The sequence below is a fragment of the Hibiscus syriacus genome, unplaced genomic scaffold (genome assembly GCF_006381635.1).
Source record: "Hibiscus syriacus cultivar Baekdansim isolate YM2019G1 unplaced genomic scaffold, ASM638163v2 tig00000773_pilon, whole genome shotgun sequence".
NCBI classification, from domain to species: Eukaryota; Viridiplantae; Streptophyta; class Magnoliopsida; order Malvales; family Malvaceae; genus Hibiscus; species Hibiscus syriacus.
In genome coordinates, this window is record NW_024061823.1 from 550469 (window position 1) to 577026 (window position 26558).

Sequence of the window (26558 nt, forward strand, 5' to 3'; positions counted from 1 at the left end):
TCTTCATCTTTTGATTTTAAGACAACTTAAGCTTTTCTTAAGCTTAAGTATCACTTAAAGATCAAAACTTATACTTAAAATCAACAAAAAATCAACTAATTAGAAAACTTACCTTTGCTTGAGTGCTTCACGTTGGAGAAGAAGAAAGAAGATGAAGAAGAAAAAGTGGAGAAAATATCTCCTTATCCTTATCTCCCCATACCTATATATCATTATCTTATCATTTCTAAGTCAAATGACCATTTTGCCATTTTTTTCCTTTAATAATTACTACCCTTCAGGAAATATTTTCAAAGAAATCATTGAACTTTCAACTTTTCTACTTTAATCACCAAATTCTGAATTTTTAAAATTTAGTCACTAACCCATAGTTTGGGATGTTACAAGCATCATCATATTATTCCAATAGGCATAATTTACTCCATTGAAGTAAAGTGGCTTGTTGACCGATTGTGAATCTTCAATGTAGTAGTCACCAGAGGTTGAAGCCATCTCTTTGTCGGTTACGTCGGGTATCGGTAGAGCTTCTTCGAGGATCGTCTCAAGGTTGTTAAACCTTCTAATGAGTCAAGCTCTGATACAAATTGTTGGAATTTACGGAAGCTCAAAATGAAATCCGAAAGAGTTGCAATGGGTGAATTGACAAAAATGTGTTTAGGGAGTAAGGAGAGTAAAAGATAAGACAATGAACACAAAGAGTTATAGTGGTTCGACTTCTCAACCAAGTCTACATCCACTACCTAAGCTCCTCACTTAGGATTTTCTAACAAATCCACTAATTTATTCTTTCTTTTTCAAGGATCAAGAGTAACCTTTACAACTTCCTATCTTTTGAATTGGCTAAGATATAACCAAAACCCTTTACAAAAGGATAAAAAGAAGTAAACAAATAAACCTCTCAAAGGTAGGTGTTTACAAATAGTTAAGCTCACACAAATACAATATTTCAAACTCATCCTTTTTCGTTAAAAAATAGATTATATTCTGAGTTGAACTTTAACTTGTTGACTGTGATATGATAAAATTTAATCTCAAAATCTCAAACGACTATCATATCCTAGTTACCATGTTAAAATTCAATTTAAACAACCTCCAATATTTAACGGAAAGGGACTAGTCTGGAATATAGCGAATAGTCGGGTGACCATTTTGTAACTTTTAATAGTCAAATGACTCAACAAAGCAATACTCTAAAGTCGAAGGACCATTTTATAAAATTTAATAGTCGAGAGGCTTAATAAAATAATCCACTATAGTCGAGGTAGCATTTGCATTCTTTACCAATATTTAAATTATACATGGATTTTGGTCAAATATAAAACATGTAATGTTATATATGTATTTTGAAAAACGAATCGATGCATTGTCATTGGACAATTTCTGGTTATTAATTTGTTTTTCTAACTGGACTAAAAGAAAACCCAACTTGTCTCTTTTTCACTCATGTTTTTCCGTAAAATCTAGGCTGCTCTTTAAATACCCTTTGTCTGGGTGGGTTTGTGGAACACAATCTCATCATCTGTCTCTCTCTTTTCACTGTTGGGTTCATTTTCTTCTTGTATAAGAAGTTTTGTTATCATGGCAGAGAATAATGGAAACCATGGAGTCGTTTTGAATGTCGAAGCCGAAGCCAATCGGAATCCGCATCTGGCAGCCGAATCCGACGTCGGTTTCACTGTCCCTTTCATGCAGAAGCTGATGGCAGAGGTGTTGGGGACATATTTCTTGATATTCGCCGGCTGTGCGTCGGTGGTGGTGAATGTAAACAATGATAAAGTGGTTTCATTACCTGGGATTTCCATAGTTTGGGGATTGGCCGTCATGGTCTTGGTTTATTCCGTCGGGCACATCTCCGGTGCCTATTTTAATCCGGCAGTCACCATTGCTTTTGCTACCTGCAAAAGATTTCCTCTCAAACAGGTTACCATTATTTTCCAGGATTTTTAGCCTATTCAATGTTCAAGTTTTCAATGGTGTAATTTGATTGATGTTCTTTTCATGTAGGTTCCAGCTTATATAACAGCTCAAGTTTTCGGATCGACTATGGCAGCCGGAACACTTCGTCTTCTCTTCAGCGGTCCGGACAACGTCTTCGCCGGAACGTCGCCGCAAGGATCAGATTTACAGGCGTTTGTTATCGAGTTCATCATCACTTTCTACCTCATGTTCATTATCTCCGGCGTTGCCACTGATAACAGAGCTGTAAGTCAACGAGTTTGGTGAATTTAAGTAGCCAACCTCACTTGCCTTTGATATCTACCAATTTGGTTTCTCAAAAACAATTCTAGATAAGGTCAATGACAGTGAATTCAGTCTTTCCAAATCTCATGTTCATTATCTCTAATACGTTATATATATACATGTATGTATATATTCAGATTGGAGAACTTGCTGGACTTGCCGTTGGGGCCACTGTGCTGCTTAATGTGCTGTTTGCTGGGTATTTAATTTTTTTTTTCCTTTACCTATTTAGACTCAAAATCTTACCAAAACTGAACTCATGATCTTAGTAGTGATGTTAGTAGTGAAAGAGAGTTTTGTTCTCCCTAAAAATTTCATTTTGGAGCAGTCATGTCTGTAAGATATGTGAGTTATTAATAATTAAAAAGATTATAAACAGATACTAAACTTATTTAATGATCGACAGGCCGATTACGGGAGCATCAATGAACCCGGCAAGGAGCTTGGGGCCAGCAATCGTGTGGCATCATTACGGGGGCTTATGGATATACCTTATAGCACCAATTATTGGGGCAGTGTCGGGTGCTTGGGCTTATAACCTGGTGAGGTACACCGATAAGCCCTTGCGGGAGATCACCAAGAGTGCTTCTTTTCTCAAGGCTTCACGTAATTCCAGTTAAATCTATACGCCCGGGGCCTTCTTTTTGGCTTATTTATGTAAAACTTTCATTTATCTGAAGTGCTTTCTGTTTTTGTTAATCATAAATAAAGAAGGGATTTTGAAACCACATATTAAGCACTCGACATGAAATTAAATTTCAGAAAATCCAATGTTAAACAGATATGAGAAAGCAGTACGTAACATATTAAAAAAAGAGTACAATTAGAAAGAAATATATTTGATTAAATTTAAATTAAATTTCATAAATTTAATTCAACTAAAAAATTTAAATAAAATTTAAATTATAAAATAATTTTTATAAATTCGACTTAACCAAATACCCGTCCTATTTACTTGTAGGCCATTTCATGAAGGGGTTGAGGCATCAATACATGAAACCCTTTCATTTAGGGTGAATGCCATGCTCAATATTCCCGTAATTGCCACTTTGCCAGGGCAACCAGGAGTCATGATCAATACGGCACCATATTTTTTATTTTGTAAACTACGGTATTTGCTACAGTGACTTAAAAAATAGTCACATGAACATGATGATACCTAATAAATATTTTTTTATTGTAATTTGTCATTCCAACATCATAAACTCTAATAAAAATTATATTTTATTAGAACTCATCAATTCGACGTAAAAAGTTTAAATAAAAAAAATATTATTTAGGCAAACTCGTCATGTAGATATAACGAGTTTTCTCTGTACTAGCATTTGCGGTAGATCTCAAAATAAATCTGGAGATGACCTAATAAGCTAATTTTTTTTAAAAACGCATCGCCTCGTGGGCCAAAAAAACAATTCAATCTCCCCTAATTGTCCTTTGTGACCGATATAGTTTGGGTATAAGATAAATTGTCAAATTTTATAAATTTATACCCTAACATAAAATCCTACGTCCATCTTGATTATTCATCTAAATTGTTCATAGTGACCTATTTGAAAATTGTATACAAAATATGAGATTTTGTGTATAATAATACTCCATGAGCGTTGTATGTTTTTTTCTGTTTTGAAAATAGTATTTTGGTTCATTTATAGACTAAAGCACGAATCAAATAAATGGCCAAGGTTTATTATAGTACTAAAAGTGGTGAATAATCTATTGAAAATTGTCAATGATTGTATAAAATACACGATATTGGTTCATTAATAGAATAATCAAACTACTTTTTAATGTCAATTTAGGAATATAATATGCAATAAAGATCGTTAGTACAAAAATTAAAGAAGTTCGTAGGAAAATAAGGTTAAGGTGCCCTATGGAATTAGGGTGTTCAAATACAAGGTGAACCTTCATTACATTATTATCCTCAACGTAGCGTTGCTTCAAACGTGGGTTCGCCGACTATTCTCTATAGACCGGCTGCTACCAGAGCCATCTCTTGTCCTTGTTCTTGGAACCAGTAAAGCTCTGCAACAAACTAAAGTAAACAGTAACTCCGTCGTAAACAATGTCATGCTGGCCCATATGAATATCGTTCTCTTCCAACTCCGTATCACTTGTTTGACTAAAGGAAGTTCGGACTTGAGGGATAGAAATGCATCATATATTTCAGGAATGCCAGCACCTGGTCTGTACTCAGCTCGTTGTTCGAGTACTACCCTTAAGCAACCGGTAGGCACAACTCCTACTTTCAAGCCTCTGATCTTTAGATTCAGAGTCTGTGTTTCCGACGAATAGCCAGTGACTAGAGGAGCGAGCTTGAAGAATGTCAGCAGAAGGCGGATAGGCTCGCTTCTGAATTTCAGCATGCATGGATGGCTTGAACTGGCAAGGGTGTCCCATTAACAGACAGGAAATCTACCCTGACCTACAAAAATGAAGTTGCACTAGCACTCACACAATTCAAGTTTGGTAACTAAAACCGATAAACAAAAACTGGAACCACCTATTCTCAGGAAGAAATACATTTAGTAAAATGGACATCTTCCATGTTAACAAACTTTCATAGCCTGTTTCGTAGACTCGGGTTTAAACCAACATATTATCCACCTCAAGGACTATATTATGTTATTTAGGAAAATACCACAGATAGAAATGGTCAGGAGAATAGAATACATAAAAATGTAACTGGGTTTTACAGATCAAAATCTTAGTGTTTGAGACCCTATGTTCATGCTGCTTAAATGCAAATGATGGACCACCCGATATTCATCCAACTTATTCTCGGATCCTCATGCAGGTTCGTTGACTAAAACACAAATCATGAGGTTAGCAATGCTATTGACTCATTCAAGTACTCTGACTACGAATTCCCGGTATCAAGAGGTTAGTAACCGATGAAAATAACAACTCATTACCTTAATGATTAAAGTTGAGGAACAATCGAAACCAAACAACAAGATAACTTACTAACTTCCTAGTTCAAATTACTTCATCTAATAAGTTATAAAAGAGTATATTAAAAGGCAAAATTCCAGCAAACAACTAAACCAACCTAAAACTACAAACAGATCCATAAACCCGAAACTGATTTCGGGTACCTAACATAAAACACAAATGAACAGAAGTAAAATACTCGAAAATAATGACAATATCTGCATTACATAAATCAACCAGCCAAATACCTGGAACATCCCAAGTTTTCTGTTGTAATTCGACTCTGGCAATGTCAAAGAAACACTGAGCTGCAATTTGTGACCACCTCGTATGACTCGGGAACCCACATTCTTCCCAATACCTATCTTCTCAGTACATTTCACACCACAACCAGCAGCGTCACAAGAAACAATCGGAACAAACGCAACCGGACTAGTCTTAGTATAATCAAAGTTCAACATTTCCTTAATCTCCAATGGTTCCTCCACCAAATACCTCATCAAAACCCCACTAATCAGAAGTGAAGTAAACAATAAACCACATAAAACACAGCCTACATATATCGCCCTTAATAGTCCACACCCTATTCTAAACGCAAGGTTCCATACAGATCCACTATCCTTCAAGTTTAACCACTCATTCGTAGGACTAAAGTACCCACAAATAGAATTCCATAAATCTAACACCCTTGCTCTGCTTTCCCTCAGAGGTTGAAAAGGATCAATGATAAACATGTCGCAGAAACCCAACACTGATAGTGGTATCGTAATGAAGCATAATAGCAAACTTAACTGAAACTCAATTGCGTTTGCCACAAAACCAGCTATAAACAATAGCAAACTCGAGGAAGAATGTAGGGACTCACCTAGTTCTGTCCCCGTGTCAGCCGAGCTAGGGTCTCGGTCAACCAATCCATCGTTTCTCGCGCTGGTGAGAGTCGATTCGTCTTCGCTTTTCTCAGCTATGACGTGGGTAGAGTTTAGTCCATCCGGAATCAACTCGGTGATCTCGGACGCTTCTTCATTTGGTTCCAAATCGTGAAAAGGGTTAGAGCTTGGGTCTCTAGAACCGGTTTTCGATGGGTCGTCGATGGTAGAAGTTTCAGGAAGGGAATCTCCGAGTTTCTTGGAGGATACACCACCACGAGAGAAGGTTCGACGGCGGAGGGTAGAGGGTAGCTGAGCCGTGGAAGGATCTGATTGGTCCATTGCAATGGAGGAGTCATCGAGTGTATCGAAGAGCTGGTTCACTTCATCGGTGCCTTCAACTGAGCTTGGGTCGCGGTCAACCAATCCACCGTCTCCCGCGGTGGTGAACGTCAATTCGTCATCGCTTTCCTCTACTACGACGTGGGTAGAGTTGAGTTCATCAGGAATCGACTCAGCTATCTCGGACGTCTCTTCATTCGGTTCCAAATCGGGGTAAAGATTAGAACTTGGGTCTCCAGATTCGATTTTCGAGGGGTCGTCGACAGCGGAAATTTCAGGAAGGGAATCTCCGAGTTCCTTGGAGGAGACACCAGCAGGAGAGAAGGTTCGGCGGCGGAGAGTAGAGGGTAAGTGAGCCGTGGAAGGATGTGATTGGTCAATGGGAATGATGGGCGAGTCATCGTGTGTATCGAAGACCTGCTTGGCTCCATCGCTGTTTTCCGATTCCATTGCAAAATGGATTAACCAGAGAACCACTCACTATATTTGTCCCTTTGCTTTACCGGATGACAAATTATATCAAATTAAATTTTGGATAAACTACATAAATTATCATTAATATTTAAATAAATTTTTTTTATCATTGAAGTTTTAAAAATAATAAATTAATTATTAATGTTATCTGTTTATAATAAATAGATCGCTTCGCATTAGTAGCGTGGGTGATAAAAACTGACATGGCAGGTTAACTTCCAACGTGGCATCGTTTGACCGCCATTTTGACTATCTTTCTCTCCCATTTCCATTCTTTAAATTTACTGCTCCAAGAGGGAATAAAATAAAGCTACGCTCCAGTTGAGGACCGACCACTACGTACATCATCCCACAGCTCTCTACTTCGGTATATACATGGCATCGTTTGACCGCCATTTTGACCATCTTTCTCGCCCATTTCCACTCTTTAAATTTACTGCTCCAAGAGGGGGGGGGGAAGCTACGCTCCAGTTGAGGAACGACCACTACGTTCGTCATCCCACAGCTCTCTACTTCGGTATATACAAGATGCGTAGTTCTTCCTTGGTCAAACATTTAGCATGGATTGGGAAGTCAACAACTTTAGATGTTGAATTTAGTGTTTCAACGAACCATTTATTGCTATCAGATAACAAAAAAAAAGGAAAAACATCATTAATGCATCCATGCAGGCAACAATAAAAGCAGCTCGAGCTTTAGTGAGATGCTCGGGATAAAACGAACGGCATTATATTCTCAAGTAATATGCAAGCCAAAAATTGAAAAATCTACTTCAAGAACCATTCAATTACTTTGTAATAACATCTTTTCCTACAGACATAAGAGGTGTTGGAGGATGTTAAGTGTAAAATGCATATTTATAAGCAATGCACGGAAGGTATGTATATACAAAGAACACATATCCATCATATTGCAGATTCAATCTATTTTTCCTTCTCTAATTGCCATCCAAACAAATTCTCACATGCAAAATCTTTCTAACCATTTTCCATTATGATGAAGAGGTAATAGACAAACATAATAAGAAAAGGCAATAAGCTTTTGGTATTCTAATGAAGTATATCAAGAGGTGCTCACAATCTTGCAAGTAAACCTGTTGTTCCATTGTTTTCAACCGCAGTTTCAACTTGCTATTTTCAGCAGTCATCTCATGATGTTGAAGTACAAACACAAGAAAAGAAGGCCCAAAGCCCACCTGTAATATTAGAGTCAGATGAGCAGAGAGTGTCGTTGCTTCTGTTTGCAATGTGTGTATTTTCCGCTCAAGCTCGGCGCCAGCTATACATTGCATTTTTCTTTCCTTTGACCTTGCAACAGAATGCCTTTTTGCCCAGATCCTATCACATAGCATAGAAAATAAACTGATAAAGGTGGCGTCGAAGAAAAATAAATCAGGGTAACAACATACGTTCCAGTTCTAGAGGCGATGAAATCTAATAGAATGAAAAAGGTTCCTTAAACGAGATGGAAAGAAAAAGGAACAGGAGAATTATCAAAAAAAGACCCAACACCATTACTCGGATTTTCCTCACCCGACGTCCCCATCCTTCCTCTTGTACCCGCCGCAGCCGACGGAGCCGTCATTGCTGAAGTCTTATCAACCTGAAACAATGAGGTGACAAAAGAAGAATTGAACTTATTTAGTTATTTATATCAAGATATGCAGGCAAAAATGTTAGAGAGATGTGGGATGACGTAGAGGTGGTGAGCAGTGGATGAAGATTGAAGATAAATGATGGGCTTTGACTTTTGAGGAGTTAAAAAGAAGTGGGGAGATGAGAGAGTGGAGATGAAAAAGAAAGATGGTCAAATTGCAGGTCAAATGGTACCAAGTTGGAGGTTAACGCGCTCTCGTCATCTAGAGTAACTGCGGTTAACGTAAGAGACCGATTTGTTATAAATTGATAAAATTAGTGGTTAATCTATTAATTTTAAAACTTTAGTAGAGAAAAAAAAACTTACTCAAACATTAATGAACATTTGTGTAATTTGATTATTCTTTTAAGAAAATATTAATTTCCATCATTTATGTTACCGGTCCGTTTGATTTTTAAGTTATTCAATCGTTAATTTTCGGTAATACAGTAACAAAAAACTGACTTGTCAATTAGAAAATAAAACAAATGCCACCAAAAATTTTAAAAAAAAATTTTTATTAAGATAAGATGATTACAAATATTCTATCACCATGCTACAGTCGTTGGTGCTCGAATCCGTAATTTCTAGGAACAACAACAATTCCTTTAACTACTGAAATAAGTTGGTTTGTGAATATCAAATCCACCCTTAAAAATTGTATATGCACACTAAATATATATAACATACCAAATAATAATAATAATAACAATAATCTTCAAGAAAAGATGCAAATTCATATATTCATCCAAAAGCTCTATAAAAATAAAATATTATTTTTTATGTGTTGCCTCTATTATAAATAATGGAAGCATGTTTCCAAAGTTGCATGATCCATGTCTTTCTCATTATTTATTTAGTCAATTTATCCTAATGTATACCATAGATTTTTCAGACTATTACAAAGTTATTATTTTATAATGATTTGATGAATTTAATAATTATTTTACAATTTTAAAAAATTTAATGACTGAACATAATTTATTGACCTATAATGTATTTTACCATTCTTTTTTGTCTCATCAATTTTTTTTGAATTAATCACTGATATCCGATTTATTGACTGACTAATCCAAATCGGGTACTGCAGAGACGAGGGCGACCCTCCCAACCTAATTTGGTTCATTTACAAACGCCAAAATTCGAACTCCTTACCTTACTTAAAGGACCTAGTACATCTTCCCACTAGACTAACTGGTTGTTGATAATTTTTCTAATCATGATGCAAACGCAAAGTTTAGATATTTCCAAGAGTCGGTATTGCATATTTATGTACATTTTGGTGCATGGATAAATTTATATTGTATTTATTAGTGATTACTTCATCTTTTAATTATCATTTCTAAGGAGGATAGCGAGGCTGATTCACTTGGACCATTCTGAAGACGCAAGAATCTAATATCATACCACGTGTACGGTGGATATTTAACTTACCTCACTTGAAGTTCACTATAAATACCGATCGAATTATCGTATCACAGCTCACCTCTTATCTTTCGAGCTTGCCTTAGTCTATAGAATTCTTAGAAATTTTCTTACTCTTTCCTTCACTTTCGGGGGGGGGGGGGGGGGGGGGAATGTCTTCGGGATGCAGTTGTGGTTCTGGCTGCAAATGCGGCGACAACTGCTCGGAAGTTTCTTTACGATTCTTGCTTTTCGTTATATATATATATATATGATTTTAAGTTAATGTAAATGAATCAAACTTGAACGATAAAGATGTCTGTTCCTGTTTTCTAAATTCCAGATGCAGCAGGAACCTTAACCTAGGATACTCCGGGAAGACAACCAATGCTGAGACCATCATCTCGGGAGTTGCTCCGATGAAGATGTTAGTTTCAGACTAAATCTTAAAAGATTCAAAAATTTTATTGCAAGCATTTGGTTACGGTTGTTTCTTAATGGTTTACTTATTACAGGAACTTCGAGGGATCAGAAATGAGCACTGAATCAGGACATGAATGCAAGTGCGGGTCAAGCTGCACCTGTGATCCATGCAACTGTTAGCCGACGATGAAGCCACAGATAATAGCAGCAGATAATAATCAAGGACCGATGAGACTCGTCTCATCAATTATGTGTATCTTTTTATGTCTCTTTCTTGTTTAATAGAAGATTATCGTGTCATAATATAATCGTGATCTCTTGCAATTCCTTTGTCTGAGGATTTTTGCAGCTGATTCATGATTGGTACGGTTCGATTATATGTTGTTAAATCGAATAAAAGATTGGTTGCTGCTTTTGTATGCGTCAAATCTTTGTCTGAAATCTATAGCCCTTCCATTAGTTTATGTTTTTACCCTTTTTTTCTTTTAATGTTGATGTTTTGCATATGCTAAGGGTTGCTTAAAAAGTTATAATTAAATTTGGACTAAATATAATATGTTTAGATAATTATCATAATTTATGAGAAGATATAGAAGATCGATAGAAAGAAAGAAGACGTAAAAGTATGTAAAATTAACATAAACGATATTCTTGGCCCAACCTTATACAAGAAATAATTACCAAAAGAATAGCATATGCAAATGCAGAATCTAAGCCATGAAGAATAGCCTATAACATATGTACGACGCCAAGTACTATTGCCATCGGCCATAAGTGGATCTCCCAACTACGGATGTAAAATTAGGTAATCGTTCAGGTTTCAATCGGATCCTATCAGGTCGGGTAAAATCGGATACAAGTCAAGTCAAGTAAATTTGATGCTTCGACTCGGATTAGGTCAGGTCATTTTCAGGTTGATTTGACACCAGATACAGTTCAGGTCGGGTTACTTTCAGTTCGGATCGATGTCAGTTCAGGTCAAAACAGTTCAAGTCTGGAGCAGATAAAGACCAGGCTAATTCAGGTTCGGATGGACTTCAGGCAGATCTCGTTCATATCGAATGACATCATTGGCTGATAAAATTAAGGTCAGATCTTTATCAGATACATATTGAGTTCAAATTGGGTCAATTTTTATTTTTGGATTAATTATTTTCATCTTTCGCGAACGTTGAATTGTAATTTGTAATTGTATATGATTTAGAGTAATTAATAAGAATATAAACAATCATGGAACTATTTTATGAAAAATATAAAATTAAGGACTAAATTGAACAAATATGAAATAACAAGTAAAAATTTAAATAAATTAAAGAACACGCATTGATGAGGGACCAAATCGAAATAATTTTAAAATGTGAGGTTGAAATTAATATAAAAAGTACTACATTATACCCATTTTAAAAAGTTATAGGCCAATTAAAAAATATAAATAATTAATAAGTATGAGTTAATTTTAGTGTCACTCTCTAATTTATGGGCTAAATTTTAGAAATTATAAAGTATTGAATTTAAGTGGTATTTTGGATGAAATTGAAGATTAAAGTGTAAAATCGCAAAGTTAGCAGACTATTTAGGAAGTGCAAGAAATTCAGCAACCCAGTCCTGAATTTATCCATTTTTCTTATGTGTTGAAAAATTCCTCCCTGTGCTCAGTTTTCCCAGATTTTCCCCCAATTTCCTTCCCCGTCAACCTCTTTTGTAACTCCGATTTCTCCACCGTCCGTCCACCGTTCATCGATCCAAAACCACCAATAGACTCACAATTGAACGGAGAACAAAACCCGACCTCTATCCCGTCGTGAATCGGTGTCGTTCGTTGTAAAAATCAACCGTAGGTTTCGTCGGTTTTAACTTGATTGTCGTTGGTTTTCCGTCGATTCAAGTCGATCCCGCCACCCGTTCATCACACCTCCTACTCCATCGGACTCATCATCACAGTGCGCTTAAAACCCGACCGAAATCGTCTCGCCGTTGTTACTCCATTATCGTCACTCACCAGCCACCGTCGGATAAGTTGGTACGTTTTAAAATTCTACAATTTGTTATGTTTTGGTGAAAAATAACACTTACACGAGACTATCGAGGTCTCGATCTACAAATCTGGAAAATTTTACTCTGAACCGACGACCAGAGCCGCCGCACGCGCCTCCCTCTGAGAGTGGGCGTCGTTTGTCATCCAGGGGAGCCGATTGAGCTGAGCCGCCTGGACTGAGCCGTTGATTGTTGACCGCCGTTGATCGTTGACTATTGACCGTTGACCTTTGATAGTTGACTTTGACCAAAAAGTCAAATTTTTTTGAAAAGTCATATTTTATGTTTTTCGATGTCCTGAGTCCGTTTCACCAAATTCGAACCCGGTAAGCTGACTTTCACTAATTAATCAGCCGATTCGATCCGTTTTTCATAATTAAGCTCCGTTTTTAATGAAATTTGTGTTTATATGTTTCTGAGGAATTATTGGAAGTTGAATTAAAGATTGAGGGCATTCGAATGGAATTTAAATGGTCGATCAGTATGATACGAAAATCGAGGTAATACATTACTACCTTTTATGCTTTATGGAACATGTTGGTGTTGGTAAATGCATGAATAAGAAATTGTTTGGTCACATCTGGGTAGTTAAATAATTCCTACACTCGATACGAATGCGGTAAAAAGTTTGGTAACTGAATAAAATTCTGATGGCTTGTACAATAAATTAGAAGTTTGATAAAGAATAATTTCAAGTTTAGAGATTATTCTGAAAAACAATTAATCCTAGGATCTCTAAATTATATTTATCTTTGTTAAGAGTTTTGATACCGAAGTTACCTGGTTAAGGAATTATGAAAATGCCCTTGAGAGCTAAAAATAGTCCGAGTTGACTAAGAATGAGAAAGTACCCTGAGAATTCGTACCTAAACCGATAAATTACAGATTTAATTGTTAAGATCTATCTTTGTACAGAAAATTCCTGAAAACCTATTTGTAACATCTGAGAAGGCACTTGACCCGAAAATCTCCAAGTTATGAGTAAATACTTGAAGAATAATTTATCGAGCGTGCTCTTTTATCAGAACTATTCGAAAAGACTAGAATAGATGATAAGTTTGAATTAAATAATAAGATCATACGGAAGGAAATGATTGAAATACATTGGATATGTAAAATGACCAAAATACCCCTGGAATGGAAATGAATCAAGAATATCACCAAGCTCAGGAATCATTTGATATCCTCAAGCTCTAAAAGGACTAAATTAACATTGAGCACCAAAATGACCAAAATACCCTTATGGACTAGAATAAGTAAATGTCTTGGATTAAGAAATTCAAATAAACATGGATGTTGTACTGCTCTTAAAATTTATGAAACACAGATTAAGCCGGTCAATCAATACTAGTGCTATATCAATACCTGAATGACATAGATACCACTTGAATCATTGTTCGTCTCCTCAAGTATGGATCGATGATAATTCTGGAAGTACTCATATTAGCTCAACTCCAGAGCGCATTCGGTACTAAGAAGTGGATATTCGTTAGACAAATCAACCACGAATACAAAATTGAACTGAACGAAAGTACAATATGTATCCGAAATCAAAAACGCCCGAATTACTTTGGAAAACTCTGAAGTAATCGGAATAAACTTGACTACTAAATGAACTAAGTAACTACAATGACTAGGATTAAATATGTGATTCGGATTAGTCTGGGAATACTGATAAACTTACATAATGTATTGTCCTTATAGGTAATGAACCACGAATCAAGTACGTCAACATTTCTTGATATCGTTGAAACGTGGAAATGAAATAAAGACCATTGGAAGATCTATTCAACGATGATTCTGGAAATGATGTATGGATATGCATTTTGGTATTAAAGAGTGAATACCCTGGAAGGGAAATGAATTGACCAGTCGACAAGCATCAGTTCTGGGAGATGTTCATCTCGAGTTGTTCAATAATCTGATCAATCGACATAGATTGAAAATGTTCTGAATCTTCGTTTCTTCCTTATCAGCTTAAATCACATTCTGAATACCCTTCTGATTACGAAAAGCTTCCGAAAAATGTCTGAATAAGATATGAATATGATAAATCATATTCTGAATAATTGACGATTCTGTCAGCTAATGAACTCTTCCAATAGTGATTCTAACTTCTGATATTTTATCGGTATACTATAGATCAGTGTTTCTCTATCTGATAAGATTATCCAGTACCTCTGAATAATATCTGTAAACACTAGTGTGTTCCCTAATCACATGAATGTTTTATTTGATTTTCGATTTGAATTCTGTTCTGATACCTGACCTGAATTTTGTTATGATTTCTTATATGGATTTTGTTCTGATATCTGATCTGAATTTTGTTTTGATTTCTGATATCTCCATTTACTGACGGAAAAATGTTTTATTTTGGGGGGTAATGTTGGAGGAAGTATATCTGCAGGCTCCTCGACTTTGTGCTCAGGGCCTTCCTGGTTGTGCGGTTGGGTGTATGGTTCTGGGAACTTACACATTATGATGTGTAGCGGTTAGAGGGATTATTATGATTTTTGAATAAAAAATATGTTTTAAAAAGATCCGTATCTTTTCACCGGTTTTACGGGAACACACTAGATAACCTATTCTGATCTTCTAAACTCAATCGTCCGAAATATTTCTCTGAACTGAAAATTTTTGTATGTTACTACCTGAGATATATATAAACTATAAATTATACATATATAATAATATAAAGTATATTATATATATATAAAGTATAATTATAAAGACTAAAGTATATAAGTATATAATATAAAGTATATAAGAATATAAACTACATAGTTTATATTTATAATATTATATACTATATATAAACTATATATATTATGTATAAACTATATAGTTTATTAATATAAATTATATAGTTTATATATAAATTATATATGAATTATATTTGAATATATACATCTTATATTTATATATTATGCATAATTATAAGTTATATATACTATGTATAAATTATATAGTTTATATAGTTTAAATATAAAGTATATATATAAACTATAAATAATACATATATAATAATATAAAGTATATTATATATATAAAGTATAATTATAAAGACTAAAGTATATAAGTATATAATATAAAGTATATAAGAATATAAACTACATAGTTTATATTTATATTATTATATACTCTATATAAACTATATATATTATGTATAAACTATATAGTTTATTAATATAAACTATATATAAACTATAAAGTGTATATATAAAGTATATAAACTATATATATAAACTATATAGTTTATATTTATATTATTATATACTATATATAAACTATATATATATTATGTATAAACTATAGAGTCTATATATGAATTATTGAACTATATATAAACTATATAGTTTACTAATATAAATTATATAGTTTATATATAAATTATATATTAATTATATTTAAATATATACAACTTTTATTTATATATTATGTATAATTATAAATTATATATATACTATGTATAAATTATATAGTTTATATATAAAGTATATAAGTATATCTATAAACTATAAATTATATATATATATAAAGTGTATATACATAAATAATAATGCAAAATATAACAACAACAACAACAAAACCCTATTCCCATATGCAATGGGGTAAGAGGAGGTAGGGTAGTAGGCTGCCCCCAACGCCATGATTGAGAGCAGCTTCCGTGGAAGACCTCTGGCAGTCAGAAAATTAAAAATAAAGATAAAATGCAATGCATGTATAAATAAATAAATACATAGTTGAACAGTCTTCATATGCAGTCTTCATATGCGCATCTGTAATGGGAATTAATCCTTGCTAAAAAATCCTTGCGTAAAAATCTCTGCATATAGACAGAAATGTAAGACCTTACTAAATTCAAAAAGAGAAAACCTGAAGAGAATGATACACAATAGTCAACGATAGCAATCTACAAGAAGGAATAAAGTCAAATGGGTGAAAACCTAAACTAAGGCAACACTACTCCGCTACCCTAGTTCTAAGCATTCATAAATTCTAATGACAGAAACGTATATAAAGTATAAGTCATGGAAATTATTACGAAGGCATTAAAAAGAAGACATATATGCTACACTCTATAACTGTGACCCGTACTACTCAGCTACCCTGGTCTTAAGTCTCCATACTTTCCTATCAGAGGTCATGTCCTCGGTAATGACTAAATCCTTCAAATCAGATCTCAACCAGTCTTCCCACTTCTGCCTTGGTCGTCCTCTCCTCCTGGCACCATCGACTGTAATCGACTCTACCCTGCTGACCGCATCCGACAATTGTCGCCTAAGGACATGCCCAAACCACCGTAGTTTTCCCTCCCTTAATTTTTCGGATACAAGCACCACCCCCAAGGACATCCTAATAGCATAGTTTGGTGTCATATCCCACAGAATCCTACCACATGTCCATCGAAGCATTCTTATTTTTGCGGCCTCTATCCTCCTTACGTGATCCTTCTTGATTGCCCAACATTCTGATCCATACAACAGCGTTGGTCTTATTGCCATTCTATAAAATTTTCCCTTAAGTTTTAGAGGCACCTTCTTGTCACATAAAACTTCAGTAGCAGCCCTCCACTTTAGTCATCCCGCCTTTATACGATGTATAACATCATCATCTACACCCCCATATTTATGTATCATAGACCCTAGGTACTTGAAATATTCATTTGAGGGGATAACGTGACCTTCTATGCATACTTCTACATCTTCATCATTTTTGTTCCCACTGAAGTTTGAACATAAATACTCTGTCTTTTCAATATCGATCCTTCGACCTTTTTCTTCCAAAGCAGTTTTCCATACAGCCAGTCTACTATTCAGCTCAGTTTTTGTTTCAGCAACTAGGATAATGTCATCAGTGAAAAGCATACACCATGGAACACCGTCTGGTGTCGCACAATAGATGTCATCCATAATCAAGGCGAAGATGTAAGGGCTAAGAGCCAGCCCCTGGTGGAGTCCGATTTCCATTGGGAATGCCTCGGTGTCGCGAACTGTAGTCCTGACGTAAGTAATAGATCTACAATACATATAACAAATCGCCGAATATAAGCAGTTGGGATCCGTCTCGTTTCCAAGGTCTTCCAGATCGTATCGCGGGGAACGCTATCATACGTCTTCTCAAGGTCAATGAACGCCATATGAAGATCTCTATTTTTTCCCTATATTTCTCCATAAGCCGTTGAATTAGATGAATCGCCTCCGTAGTAGACCTACCTGGCATAAAGCCAAATTGGTTTTCTGAAACCCTAGTCACCTGTCTCAACCTAGCCTCTATCACCCTTTCCCATAGCTTTATGGTATGGCTGAATAGTTTAATACCTCTGTAGTTGCCACAACGTTGGGGATCTCATTTATTCTTATAGATTGGTATCACCGTAGACTCTCTCCACTCCTCTGGCATCTTGGCATTCTCTAAAATAATATTAAAGATGTTGGTCAACCACTTAACTCCCTCTTCTCCTAGGGCAAACCACACAGTGATAGGAATTTGATCTGGACTGAAAACTTTGTCCCTCCCCATCTTTCTAAGAGCCATTTTGACTTCCTCAAACCCAATCCTACTTGTACGGCAGTCATTGGCCGTAGTATGATGGTCGGCTGACCCATCAACGGTACTATCTGTACAGGGAGAGGCACCATCATTAAATAAGCCAAAGAAGTAACTACCCTAAACCCTCTTAATATCATGATCTTTCACTAAAAGAACACCATTGTTGTCCTTAATAAACTTAATGCTACTTAGATCTTTTTTCCTATTTTCCCTGGATTTTGCAAGCCTGAAGATGTCGTTTTGTCCTTCTTTGGCGTCTAATCTCTTGTACATTTGCTCGTATGCCTTATCCTTTGCTTTAGCCATTGTTTTCTTGGCTTCCCACTTTGTCTCCTTGTATATTTGTTTAGCTCTAGATCTTTCTTCGTCGTCATTGCATTGTAGAAACTCCTTGAAGCAAGTTTGCTTTGTCTTCACCTTAGTTTGGACTTCATCATTCCACCACCACGATTCTTTATGTTCCTTGTCCTTCCCTATCGACAACCCAAGGGTGTTTTTGCCCACATCTCTGATGGAATTTTCCATAATTTTCCATAACATATCTGCATTATTTGAGTTTGTAGTTCCAAAACTTGTATTAGACAAAACCTTACTCCTAAAGTCATTAGTTGTCGCTCCATGTAAGTTCTTCCAAAGGATCCTAGGTTTACCAAGTTTAGCCCTCCTATGAGTGCTCCGCCCGTGGCTTACGCGGAACACCAAAACCAACAATCTGTGTTGTGATGCACATGCCTCTTCAGGGAACACCTTACAGTCAATGCAAGCCCATCGATCCCGATTTCGAACCAAGATGTAGTCGATTTGGGTACAATGTCCCCCGCTATGAAACGTAATCAAGTTCACATCTCTCTTATTAAAGAAGGAGTTAGTGACCAACATATCGTGTGTAGTAGCAAATTCAAGCAACGTACGCCTCTCCTTGTTCCTACTACCAAAACTGAAACCCCCATGAAAACCGTCATACCCGTCGGTTACACTACCTATATGGCCATTGAAGTCTCCCCCTATGAAAACTCTTTGGTCCTCCGGAACGCTCCTAAGTACATCATCTAACTGATCCCAGAAGCGACGTTTCTCCCCATCCCCTAGGCCAACGTGTTGGGTGTACACTGAAAGGACATTCACCACTTCCGCTTCTATAATAACCTTAATCATCATGATCCTATCCCGGTATCTACAAACTTCAACTACATTTTCCTTGAGCCTAGAGGATACCAAGTACCCACCCCATTTCTAGTGTTATCTACGCCTGAATACCACAACTTGTACCCATTACACTCTCTGGTGCGAGCCCCTTTCCACCTAGTCTCTTGAATACATGCAAAATCTATTTTCCTATTACTAAGTACGCCAGTCAGCTCCAGCAGCCTAGCATTTAATGTGCCTACATTCAACGAACAAACTCTAAGTCTAGTCTCCTTGACATCACTCTGTCGAGCCCTCCCCCTATACGCCCTATGGGATCTAAAAGAAGGTCATGACCTCAAGTAATCATCTATAGCAGAAGCTATGAGGAACTATGAAAAAGGAATCCAAAGAAGATAGAAGATGCACCAATAAAATGCTAGAGAATTGAGGGGTACTAAGAAGCCTAGTTGGTGACTTAATAGGATTTCAAGACAAATTAACACTATCTTACTAAACTTTAGGCCAACAGCTAGAAATCAAGTGGTAAAACCACAACAAAATTTATAAATCTTTATAACAATTATACTCAATTTGAAATATCGATAATGATATAAGATACTAGGAGTCTAGGACAATGAAAAAATACAGATCCAGTAAATCCTACTCAAAGCAAAGTAGACAAATATAGATCCAGTAGATCCTACTCAAAGCAAAAACTACTTTTCAAATAAATAACAAATTCTATGGAAGTTTAAGACGTCATCAACTTAAAGCCTTACTCAAAACATGAACTTTTTTTAGTAAAATTTCTATAAATAATCCAAGCAAACCACATCATCTCAAGATCCTATAATTTTCAAGAACCAAAATACTGATAAATTCCAAAATTAACAGATCATAAAGCAATTCGGTCAAGACTCTCTAAAAGAAAACTAATTTCCCGCTGCTACTACAAACAACAGAGCTAAATCTACAAACGAAAACCACGGAGCAAAAATGAACTCTAATAAGATCTGAAAAAAATTGAAGAAAAACTAACAAACAGAAGCATATAGAAACAACGCAACGAGGTATGTAACTAGATATTTTCAAAATTATAGTCAGAAACATTCAGATCTAGTCAAAAGAGTGCCCTGGATAGAAAATAAAAGGAATAAGGAAGCAAAAATAGAATTAGATCTGCTACGAACAAAGAAAATTAAATTTACCAGAAAACAAAACTGACAGAGATCTGAAAGAGAAAAGCTTCAATTTTATTTTAATAAATAAAACCTAAATATAGATTAACTAACAAAATGAAAGGGAAAAGCGTAATATATAATAATATAAAGTATAAGTATATATATATATATATAAATATATAAAAAGTATAATTATAAAGACTAAAGTATATAAGCTATAACAAAGTACAATATATAATATAAATAATAAGTATTAAATATAAATATATACATATATATATAAAGTACAAAAGTATATAAAGTATATATATATATAAAGTATAAGTATATTATATATATATATATATATATATAAAGTATAATTATAAAGAATAAAGTATATAAGTATATAATATAAAGTATATAAGTATATAATATAAATATATAAGTATTAATATAAGTATATACGTATATATAAACATAAACTATAAAGTATAATATATATATATATATATATATTATATATATATATATACTTTATATTATATTCTTATATACTTTATTCTTTATAATTATACTCTCTCTATATATATACTTATACTTTATATTATATATGTATATATATGTGTATATATATATACTTTATAGTTTATATATATACTTATATACTTTATATTATATACGTATATATATATACTTATATTTTATATATATCTATATATATATATATATATACATATACTTTATATTATTATATACGTGTATATATATAATTATATTTTATATTATTATATATGTATATACACTTTATACTAAAATTATATATATATACACTTAATAGTTTATATACTTATATATTTTATATTTAATACTTATATTTAATGTTTATATACTTTATATTATTATATATGTATATATATTTTATATTTATATACTTATATACACTTTTATATATATATATATAATATACTTATACTTATACTTATACTTTATATTATTATATATGTATGTATACTTTATACTAAAACTATATATATATATACTTATACTTTGTAGTTTATATATATATATATATACTTATACTTGTACTTTATATACTTATATACCTTATATTATATACTTATATACTTTAGTCTTTATAATTGTAGTTTATATATATATAATATACTTATACTTTATATTTAATACTTATATACTTTATATTATATACCTATATACATTTTATAATAAAACTTTATATATATATATATATATATATATACTTTATATACTTATATACTTTATATAATTATACTTTATATATATATATAGTATACTTATACTTTATATTATTATATATGTATATATACTTTATACTAATACTTTATATATATGTAAGTATATAATATATAATATATATAAAGTTTATGTATAAAGTATATATATTTTATAGTTTATATATATACTTATACTTTATAGTTTATATATATATATATATACTTTATACTTTAAAGTATATATACCTTATAGTTTATATATATATATACTTTATAGTATAATATAAATATATAAAGTTTATGTATAAGTATATATATTTTATAGTTTATATATATACTTATACTTTATAGTTTATATATATATATATATACTTTATACTTTAAAGTATATATACCTTATAGTTTATATATATATATACTTTATAGTTTACACATTATATATATACTTATACTTTTTTTATATATGTATATTTAAATAAGTGTGTGTATATATATATATACGTATAATGTATTAATGTATTAATCTATGCATAAGTATGATGTACATTATATATACATACATCATATTATCATAACATTCATTATACATATTATATTAATATCAGCTTCACATTTTATAATTAATTCAATTTCATCCCTCATCAATGTGTGGTCCTTAATTTATTCAATTTTTATTTCCAATTTCATGTTTGTTCAATTTGGTACTTTATATACATATATAAAGTATAAAGTATATGTATATATATAAAGTATAATGTACATTATATATACATGCATCATATTATCATTACATTCATTATGCATATTACATATTATATATATATATATATATTATAATTATTTTAAGTTTCCTCAACTTTTGAAATTAATGCAATTCAGTTCATTTTACAATTTTTGTTTGATTTGATCCTTTTATGTTGTTTATTGTATTTAAATTTTAATTTGTAATTTTATATTTGTTCAATTTAGTCCTTCAAACTATATTTGTATCTGAAATTGACCCATACTTATTTATATTTTTGTAATGTACTTAAAACAAACCCTATAAAATGTAAATCATATAATAAATTTCTTTTCAAATTATGTTAACCAACTTTTAAATGTATGCAATTTAGTCCATTTTTTATATTAATATCAACTTCACATTTTATAATTAATTCAATTTCATCTCTCATCAATGCATGTTGCTTAATTTATTCAATTTGTTATTTCCAATTTCATGTTTGTTCAATTTGGTACTTTATATACATATATAAACTATAAAGTATAAGTATATATATATATATATATATATATATATATATATATATATAAAGTATAATGTACATTATATATACATGCATCATATTATCATAACATTCATTATATATATATTATAATTGTTTTAATTTTCCCCCAACTTCTGAAATTAATGTAATTCAGTCCATTTTACAATTTTTTTTTTGATTTGATATTTTTATGTTGTTTATTGTATTTAAATTTTAATTTGTAATTTCATATTTGTTCAATTTAGTCCTTCAAATTATATTTGTATATGAAATTGACCCATACTTATTTATATTTTTGTAGTTTACTTAAAACCCTATAAAATGTAAATCACATAATAAATTTATTTTCAAATTATGTTCACCAACTTTTTAAATGTATGCAATTTAGTCCATTTTTATATTAATATCAGTTTCACATTTTATAATTAATTCAATTTCATCCCTCATCAATAAGTGTTGTTTAATTTATTCAATTTTTTATTTCCAATTTCATGTTTGTTCAATTTGATACTTTATATACATATATAAACTATAAAGTATAAGTATATATGTATGTTTGTATATATATATATAAAGTATAAAGTATATAATATAAAGTAATAAAGTGTTTGGATATAAGTATTAAAGTATATAAATATAAGTATTAAATATAAAGTATATAAGTACATAAGTACTAAAGTATATAATATAAAGTATTAAACTATATAATATAAGTATTAAATATAAAGTATATTAATTATCGTAATTAATATATTAATTTTATTTATTAATTTAATTATCAAATTAATATTTTATATAACATTTAAAAATTAATCATATTAATTATTATGATTTATTATAAACTCAAAATCTCACAATTTTATTAAAATCTTATATTTTATCAATGGTAATATATAAGTCAGGTAAATATCACATCAGGTCAATAACAAGTTGGATCATTTACAGGTCATGTTGAAAACAGGTCAGGTAATACCAGTTATTTACCAGGTCAATCTCGGGTTCGAGTTCATATCAGTCGGATGCAGGTTGGGGATTTTTGATTCAATTGGGGTTCAGGTCATTCTCAGGTCAGGTTCAGATCCATAATTTCCAGGTCTAACTCGGGTTCAGGTCAACACAGTTCCGACTCGAGTCGGTTTTAGATCGCCACAGCTTAGGTCAAAAATAGTTTTGACTCGAGTCAGTTTCAATCAGTTTTACAGATCGGGTCAACTTTTTACACCCCTACTCCCAACAATTAATTACCATAAAGTTTCTTGTCTCAAAACCAAGTATACTTATCAAGTGGCACAAGGAAATGCCGACATATATAATAATAAACTAAAATGGCATATTATGTTGGGCAAAATGGTTGAGATAATGTAAGTGAGAATTTTTAATTCCCAATATAATCCACATCGAGGATTATTTCCCCATCTAGGGTGAATTGAACACTACCAAACTAAAGATGCCATGTACTCCACACGTCTTCAAGCTAAATATGAAGATTCCACGATTGCATAGCGTCTTCAAGCAAATGAAGAAGACTCCATGACTGCATGGCGTCTTCAGAAAAATTGAGAAGACCTCAAGAGTGCAAGGCGTCTGCAGACTAATAAGAAGCCCTAGTTAAGGAAATAATATGGTGGATGCCTTATATGGGAAAATATTTTTTCCCACAACCCTATAAGGGCGAGGAAGCCGTTAGAAAATTATTCTTCTTTGTTTATTTGATGCTACTGATTTGGTTCTGTTTGCTTATTTTTGTGCAAGGACTGATTTTCCAGAACCAGCAGTAAAGAGGGCGAATTCTATAATTTTTTTATTTATAAAATTATGGATGGAGACATGGACACGACCTAAGGCACGACACGGTCTGACGTGACAATTTCTAGAAGATCCAATCAACAACAGTGACAATTTTAGAAGGTCTAATCAGTACTCTTTGGAAGGTGGACGGGCAGAATTATCTTCGGATGAATTGTTTTAGGAACTTAAGTATGAATTTAAAAATATTTTGGGATTTATCTTTTGATTATGTTTAGGATATTTTTATTTTGAATATTCATGTTATCTTTAGGAAATTTAAAAGCTATAAATACTCTATCACGGTAAAGCTTGAACTTCTACTTCTTTCTCTTGGTTTTATAAAAAGTCTATCAGGTTTTGTTTTATTTCAACTTTTATTTTTACTTTAAGTTTTTTATGTTCTTTTAAAAAATGGTAAGCATGATTTCAATCATGCTTAGCAAAACTTTTAATTAGCCAAAGGCTTAACGATGCCTTAATTTTGTTTGTGAAAATTGAAAAGTACTTAACATCTTCGGGTAGCATTCTTGATTTTCTAAAATCTTGATTTGGCAATCAACCTTATCTTTAAAAATCTTTACACTTTTATTTCAAAAAGTGCATGTTGGCTTGAATGTTGTTTGGGTTTATAGTTTGGGAGGAATATTCGATTTCGTAATTCAACTTCCTAGGAACAAACTTAGTGACGGTCTACTAAGGTGAATAAAGGCTGGGTTTGATTCTCGTTGAGACATCATAAACCGAGCACGGGCTTTTCTAGCGCTTAGTTGTATTGGTGATAACAACGATAGTCGTGGTTAGTCTAAGTAAGGATTGAATTCCGGAGATAAACTTGGGGATATTAGTCTACAAGAGAGATAAGTTACAAGGGTTAGCCGTTGTAGACTGTAACCGACATGTATCCGAAGTAAAATCTCTTTCGATGATCAATTAAAATTGAGGCAAAGCGAAGCTTGAGGCAATTTTCATTCATTTGATTTCTCTTAAAATATTTACCTTGTTTTACTTTTCTTTCAAATCTTGGTTTCTTTTCTTTTTCACAACCCTCTTTTCTTTTCTTTATTTTTGTTTCAATATAATCAAATCATGTAACGTCCCAAAATCCAGGTCAGTAGTTTCGTATCGGTAATCAGATTGATTTATGAATTTTTGATAAAAATATTAATTTTGGAATTTTTAGTTGATAAATATATTCTAAAAATGATTTAAATAGTTTTTGAATTATTAATTTCTACTTTTGGGATTTTATAAATGGTTTAATAAGGTGACTAAATTGAACAAATTGAAATGTTCAATTTTAGTGACTAAATTGTAAAGGATCGAAATATCAAAATCTATGAAGTTATTTTACCAAGTTGGAATATTCACTATTTTCCCCTCCATTCTTAATCGTGACTTTTCCTATTCTTTTCCATATAACTACCCTGATTCATTAATAAATCCTTTGCTTAAATTCACTTCTTAAACCCTTGATTCATTCATTTGTTCTCTTCATCAAAATTACCATTGAAAGCTTGCCAAAATTCTCTTTGTTTTTCCTCCATTATCGATTTCTTTTCCTCACCATTGCCCTCATATCTTTGCTAATTTTTTATATCATTTTCCTTTGATTTTTCATCTCATTCATCATTCCTTCTAACACCAATCTCGCCGCCACTTTCTTTGTCACCTTTGGTGGAGTTGATATTTCATCAATCTTTCTTTCATTCTTTCTTTCAATTTCTATTAAGTTAATTCCTTAATATTGGTTCTTTTTTATACTTTAATGATTAAAGATCCATTAATAAAATGATATTGAATGATCATGGTCTTCAATTGTGAGTTTTTTCAAATAAAGTGATTTTCGAAATTAATTATTATGCCTATTTTCTTGAAAGGTTTTCAAGATTTTATTAAGTTAAATATGGTGTTTTTGAGGTGATTATTATTATACTAAAACATATTTTTTGATTGTGATTGATTTGGATATCGTTTTCTTTTAAACATGTTTGATTTCAGTGTTTTTCAAAAATCCTGGAGCTATATTGGTTGTTGTTGTTTTTAAAGGATTTG

The 26558-nt window shown here is 32.5% G+C and overlaps 2 protein-coding genes and 1 pseudogene across 3 annotated transcripts; 2 read left to right on the forward strand and 1 right to left on the reverse strand.

The window, feature by feature from the left end:
• Window positions 1–350: 350 nt before the first annotated feature.
• LOC120217637 (aquaporin NIP1-2-like) lies at window positions 351–2900 on the forward strand. 2 transcript variants are annotated; one of them, XM_039214719.1, is made up of 5 exons: window positions 351–356; window positions 1693–1920; window positions 2005–2202; window positions 2379–2440; window positions 2648–2900. In XM_039214719.1, exons 2-5 carry the CDS (start codon window positions 1699–1701, stop codon window positions 2859–2861), a joined length of 696 nt encoding a protein of 231 aa, XP_039070650.1. In that variant the 5' UTR covers window positions 351–356; window positions 1693–1698; the 3' UTR covers window positions 2862–2900. The 2 variants fall into 2 exon arrangements, with proteins under 2 accessions (XP_039070650.1, XP_039070646.1); XM_039214715.1 differs by lacking the exon at window positions 351–356 and having other exon boundaries at window positions 1556–1920.
• A 1122-nt stretch (window positions 2901–4022) lies between these two features.
• Window positions 4023–6853, reverse strand: LOC120218037 (annotated as a pseudogene).
• Window positions 6854–10060: 3207 nt separating this feature from the next.
• On the forward strand, window positions 10061–10537 carry LOC120218047 (metallothionein-like protein 1). Its single transcript, XM_039215045.1, has 3 exons — window positions 10061–10122; window positions 10234–10323; window positions 10412–10537. The coding sequence occupies exons 1-3, from the start codon at window positions 10070–10072 to the stop codon at window positions 10497–10499; spliced, it is 231 nt and encodes a 76-aa protein (XP_039070976.1). The 5' UTR covers window positions 10061–10069; the 3' UTR covers window positions 10500–10537.
• Window positions 10538–26558: the final 16021 nt, after the last annotated feature.